Consider the following 6560-nt stretch of genomic DNA (forward strand, 5'->3'; position numbering starts at 1 on the left):
GGGGGGGGGGTTGAAATTAAAGATTCTGCATCTTCTCTGATTGTTCTCTCAGCCCTCTTTCTCAAAGCACTACACTCATCTGCTTTTAAAAAAGAAAAACACTGTTTAGCATGCATCTCCCAAGTACCTCCATAGTTATCTGTGATTTCTGGTACTCTTGGGAAAAGAGCCAGCTACTAAAGTCATTGTGAAAAATATATTTCCTTTTTGAAAATACTTGAAGCAGGAAAAGAGTCTGTTTCTTCCCAGGGTGCAAATATAAAAAGAATTTTTAAGATCTGTGTCAATTTTCACAATCCTTCACCAAAGCAATTAAAAAAGTTAGCTAAATGTTTTCTTCTTCAGAAACAGAAGCTGATTTGTTCAGATCACTTCTCCCATTGAAAACAAATGAAAATACTGAATAATATTTTTTTAACCCCTTAAAAGCATGAACAAGGTGACAAGAGAGTAATGACCAAATCTCAGGGAAAGAGGGGTTCTAGAGAAGCAAGCTGAGATGACACTTCTGTTTTCTTTGGGGTTATTTGTAACTCTGCCCAAAATGAACTTTGTTTTTGGCAGACTTGATTGAGCAAAAGTTCAAAAATCAAAACCCAGGCTCCCAAGGTAGGAGTCTACTACATTAAGACCACATTAAATTAGGATCCCAGAGGCTATGACTGCAGGGTAAGATAAATCCAAAAATGTACCTGTATATCCCCCTTGCCCATCCCCAGCAGACTATAGGGATTTTCTCCTCTGGCTAAACAGAGCAAAAAAAACAACATAAGCATCAGCCCTGGGAAATTATGGGCATGGGGTAGTCTCACATAAATTTGTAGCCCAGATCCACATTACCTGGATAAAGGCCAAATTTTGAATTCAGTTTAATGACTCAAGACTGCCAGTGCCTAAAGGCTGCAAAACATGTATACATTCTTTCTGGACAAAGATACCTTTATCTTAAGCCTTAAATTCTTCCTACTAATTTTTCAAGGACCATAAGAATCACACATCCATTAATGTACACAGCTATGATTTAATAAAAATAAATAAATAATGAAGCTCACAAGAAAACAAAAGCCGTGAGTGTAGATCATAAATATCAGAAATAAATATTTCAGATATGGAAATTATCAAATATAAGTTATAGAAAAACTATGTTTACTGTGTCTAAAGAAATAAAGCATAAGCTTTAAAATATCTACAGGGATCAGTAAACTCTACAAAGTTACCTAAGAAATTGGAAAAGAGATCAAAAGAGCATTTAGAAATAAAACCTACTATAACTATAAGTTAAGTTTTGATAGTTGGCCTAAGGGGAAAATTAGAAAGTTGATCAAAATAAATTGCCAGAATATAGAACAAAGACAAAAGTAAAATTATAGAAGTGATTGGTATTAAGGGACATAGAAAATAAAGTACTATCTGAAAAGATCTAACAAACATTTGATCAGAGTCTCAGAAAGAAAAGAAAAGAGAGTAAAACAAAGGCAATATTTGAAAAGATCATGAGAGTTTTGCAGAAAAGATGATTCAAGGTCAGCAAAACCCAAGCAAGATAAAGAAAAAGAAATCCATACTCATTCTATCATAAGAGAACTATAGAACAAAAAACGGCAAAGTAAAAGTTGTAAAAAGCAGGCGGATATTGAAGATAAAGGTATCTTTCTAAGGAATAAAAGGATAAAAGATTGCTAACTTTCAATAGCAACAATGGAAGCCAGAAGACAGTGGAATACTATCTTAAATATACACAGAAAATAACCACCAAACAAGCATTCTATAATCATCAAAATAGCTTTCAAGAATAAGGATAAAATAAATCATGAGAAAGTATATCACCATCATATGCCCCTGAAGGGAAATTTTAAAGGATGTACTGAAAGGAAAAGGGAAGATACCGCAGATGGAGATAAAGGTGTAAGAAGGGACCAAGACATGGGAAGTGACAGACACCTGAGTAGGTCTTCGTAAATACTCACCATATTAAACAAGACTAACAATGACTTAGGTGATTTTATAAGCTGGTACAATTAAACAGCAGCAATACCCTATAAGTCAGGTGTGGAATAAAGAGATCTAAAATGTTATCTCAATGTTTTGCCTATAGTTGATATTTTGTAAATATTTATGGAATAAAGGAGACTGAAATAAAAAAAATAAAGAGAGATCTAAAATGCTCTAAAACTCTTGTGTAATTTAAGAGGAGGGAAAACTAGTTATAAACTTTAGGCTGTAGTAAGTGGCTTGTTATCATTTATTGAGATATTATTGAACAAAATAGAATTGGAGTAAGAAATGTCCGAACCAGTAAAGAGGGAAAACAAAATTATACAAAGAGTATTTTTAAATGAACAGTAGGGTGATATAATCAATATTAATCATTGTATATTTTAAAATAGCCCGAAGAGGATAACTGAAATCTTAAGGAAAAAATAAATATTGAGGTGACGGATATCCTCGTTACCCTGATTTGTTTATATGAGTGTATCAAATTATCACATGAACCCCCCCCCCAAAATAGGTACATCTATGTATATATATCCATTTTTAAAACAGAAAATTGTTTTTAAAATAAGGACAAAAATGAAAAAAGAGAAAAATCAAGCAAGACAAGATCAGATCAGAGAACAGAACACCGCACTGCCTTGAAAATGAATAAACCACCACTCCATATGGAAAAGCTGACTCATCACACAAACGTAATGCTTAGGGGAAAAGACAAAAATTACACAAAACAGGATTCTACGTGTCCAATATTTAAACACAGGTTATAGAGAGAAACCTAGACAAGTGGTAAAACTACTAAGACTAGCATGGAAATTCTCACCGAAGTGAGGGGTAGAGCAGAAGATGTAGGGGCTTGGGGGCACTTCAAATTGGTGGCAGCAACATGGGTATTTGTTCTATAATGATTTGCTAAGTTATGTACTTCTCTGAATTTTTTATACAAGTGTTGAATTTCAAAAAAGTTTAAAGCAGCATTACCCGTTAACCAAGAAGCACGACTGCACTGTCCCCTAAGCGTCAGTAATATTTACTTCTTTTTCCCTCCACAGACCATAATCCATGGGCTCATCCTCCTAGGCAGCTTCCTGATGTACTTCGCAGTATCCCTACTGTACAACGCTACCTGTGTCACCTGTAACAGCCCCACCAATCCCTATTGGGTGATGGAAGTCCAGTTCTCAGACCTCACTTTCTACCTCGTCTGCTTCCTCACACCAGTTGCGGCTCTTCTCCCAAGGTTTGAGCTCTGGGGCTGTTTCATTCCTAGTATTACCAGTCACCCCTTAATAAGCCATTTCATAACTCGAGAGTCTTGAATTTGATTTCTGCTTAGAACCTTGAGGCTGTTGTTCTAGGGACAGAGTCCTAGGACAGAAAGAACAATGACAACCAGGAAGCAAATAACATGGACTCTGGTCTCAAATCAGCCACAGACTAGCAACATCACCAAATCTGGTGTGGCCTTGGTTATGACATCTATAAAATGAGAGTAACAGGCTTGGTGCCTATAGCTCAGTGAGTAGTGCACCAGCCATATACATTGAGGCTGGCAGCCTATATGAAAACAATATATATTTCGTAAGAACGAGGCTGGCAGGTTCGAACCTGGCCCAGGCCAGCTAACACAACAATGACAACTGCAACAAAAATAAATAGGTAGGCATTGTGGCAGGTGCCTGTAGTCTCAGCTACTTGGGCAGCTGAGGCAAGAGAATCACCTAAGCCTAAGAGTTGGAGGTTGCTGTGAGCTGTGAAGCCACAGCACTCTAGCGAGAGTGGCATAGTGAGACTCTGTCTCAAAAAAAAAAAAAAATGGGAGTAACAATTTCTCCCCTCCTGCCTTACAAGTTTAATTGTGTGATGAGGAATCATTTTGAAAAATTCTGTGGGTCCTGTATACATTACTTTAAGCATCTCACATCTAAACACCTACAGGGACAGAGGCAAAAACTGCAGGAAGCCAGATGAAATGTAGATGTTAGAAGGAAGAATTTAATACGTGGTACTACTCAGATTTGTTTAAACACTCACACTCACTCCATATAAAATCTGCATTAGCTAAATAAATCATCAATGCCCAGAGACTATTTCTGATGTTTCCAGGATAAAACCTCTGCATTCTCCTTTTCCAGAAAAATAGCAACAGCAACAATAAAGCCTTGCCTTGCCTGGGAGCTCACTCTCGACATACCCTCTCTGATCTAGCTTCTCATCTTGTTTTTGCCATAAGCAAAGAGTTGCATAGAGCAATGTTTCTGGGCCCGCCTGCTCAAGCCCCAAGAGGGACAATAAGCCTACCACAAATCTTAGTGGCAGCTGTGTTCTCCCAACTCACAGGCCAGTCCTACTCTGCAGTCCATACTCTCCAGTCAGGGCAACCAGGGAACTTGCCATGACAACCCCACAGGTGAGACTTAGCCTCTATCCATCACCAGATTCTCACCACTCTGATTGAGCCACTTTGTCATTCTATGTTGGAGTCAACAGGCAATTGCAACATTGTACCAAACTTTTCCTATCCCAAAATTAAGCAGAGACCATCAGCAACAGGGCTTGCTTCCTTTAATAAGTTTAGTGGCTTGCTAAACATACTTTGCTATACATTTCTTCTTAACCCACCTCAGAACCTTGACCTCCAATGCAAGATTGGAGGCAAAAATTACCAACATGGCAAATACCATTGCAGTCAGTGAACTTCATAAGCCTTGGTCAAGATCGAAGCTGTGTGCACAACTTCTCTGTTTGGCCCCTGCTGGTCTTGACAGCCTCATCTCCTGATTTCTTGCTTCAAATTTTGGGCTCCATACCACTAAATTACTTGAGCTTCTGTAAAGGCCCAGGGCCTCTCACCTCCCTGCCTCTGCTCCTGTGTTCCTTCTATTTGGAATGCCCTTCCCATCACCAAACCTCCTCACCTTTTAACATCATATAAGGCATGACTGATTCCAGAGGCTCTATGACTTCACCTACCTTCCTCAAGCTGAAGCACCTCCCTCTCTCCTATGTCCCCATCGTCCATATGTATCTCTGTGTTACCTTGTTCCCAGGTATTACAAATTACTTATATGTCCTTTGTCTGACCATCAACTCCTGTTGAGAAGGTATCTCCTTATCTTTATTTAACCTCCGTAGCACACTTTCTCCCTAGCACCCTGAAAGAAATGAGCAATGGATTTCAAAAGAGCAGAAAGATGAATAAATCAGGACCTTTGTTCTTAATAAGCCTCCAGTGGACAATTAGACATGAGTCTGACTATAACACAGGAGAAAGTGGTATTAACAGAGGGCCCTGCGGTGTAAAGTGAGAAGCAATCAAGAGCAAGCACAAACCACCCCCCCCCACTCCCTGGGGAGAAGACCCCTGGGAGAGGCCGTGAGGATCATACCCTCATTAGAATGGGCCTCAAACATGAGGGCTTTTTTCCCCCACTTTTAAGGTTAAACACAGTTGTGACCACCACTAGCCAAGTGTGAGCTCTTCTGTTCTGTATCTTATCTGGGATATGCAAAGAGAACAGTATAAGCTCCACGCTCTTTATCTCTGCCTTGACTAGAAAACATGCTTGGAGCCGGAGTGTGCAAGGCTGGAGCAGCAGCTGGATGAGGGTCCTTGAAGATGATGCAAAGGCGATTGGCACATGTACTTGGGGAGGACAAGCACTCCTCCTTACAGCTTGTTAAACAGATGAGAAGCAAGTTAGGAAAAAGGTAGCAAATATTTACTTGCAAGTAACCATAACACAGAAGTTAAATCTTTGCTTATTCTATATTATCATAATAAAGTCAAATATCTATTTAAATTTTGTTTACTAAGAAAGGCAAAGAGATTTCCTGTGATAGTGAAAGGATTATTTTAATAGTTCTAAGGACTACTGGCTTTGCAATCTTAGAAAACTACTGTTTGTTTATAGAAAGCCACATGACAGAATGTTTGCTGTAGAAAACTGTGTGTGTTCACTTCAAGTTGTAAGCAATATTTATTATAAATAGAGATTGATTTTACTTACCAAGCCTGTGAAAATTGGCCCACAAACCATGACCTCAGTAACCTTGGTCTAATTAACTCAACCAGTATAAAAGGACAGAATAAACTCTCTTAAACCAGAAATATGAATTATTTTACAGATGAAACAAAAGTAAGTAGTGTATCAACCTTAAAACCCAATGCAACTTTTTAATTAGCTGCAATAGAAGGGGACAGTCCTTGGATACTTCTATCTTGGCTTTGGTGAGTCAACACACTCTTGGTTTTTCTCCTACTACTTCTTTATTTTCTTTTTTTTTTCTTCTTCTTCTTTATTTTCTTTGCTGACTTATGTCCTTAGCATGATACGTGTCAGGCTTCCATCCAGGTTTTCTGATCTTCCAACTTTAGCTTCTTCCCATAAACATAGCAGTCACTACTGTGGACTTAAAAATTATTTTTATCTAAGTCCCCATCAATCAACACATCAATGGATTAATAACCTGGGGTTTGTATATATGTATACCATGGAATACTATTCAGTCATACAAAAAGATGGAGACTTTACATCTTTTCATCTTTTGCATTAACCCGGATACAG

The 6560-nt window shown here is 38.3% G+C and overlaps 1 protein-coding gene across 1 annotated transcript in view; it reads left to right on the plus strand.

Annotated features, from left to right (window-relative positions):
- ATP10B (ATPase phospholipid transporting 10B (putative)) overlaps positions 1-6560 on the plus strand; it is a 96010-nt gene that overhangs the window by 86145 nt on the left and 3305 nt on the right. Inside the window, exon 21 of the mRNA XM_012807795.1 lies at positions 3045-3232. Within this exon, the coding sequence (XP_012663249.1) occupies positions 3045-3232 (188 nt within the window). The remainder of the gene's footprint in view (positions 1-3044; positions 3233-6560) is intronic.

Source organism: Otolemur garnettii, unplaced genomic scaffold (genome assembly GCF_000181295.1).
Source record: "Otolemur garnettii isolate 467f Iridium unplaced genomic scaffold, OtoGar3 scaffold00003, whole genome shotgun sequence".
In the NCBI taxonomy this organism is placed as follows: domain Eukaryota; kingdom Metazoa; phylum Chordata; class Mammalia; order Primates; family Galagidae; genus Otolemur; species Otolemur garnettii.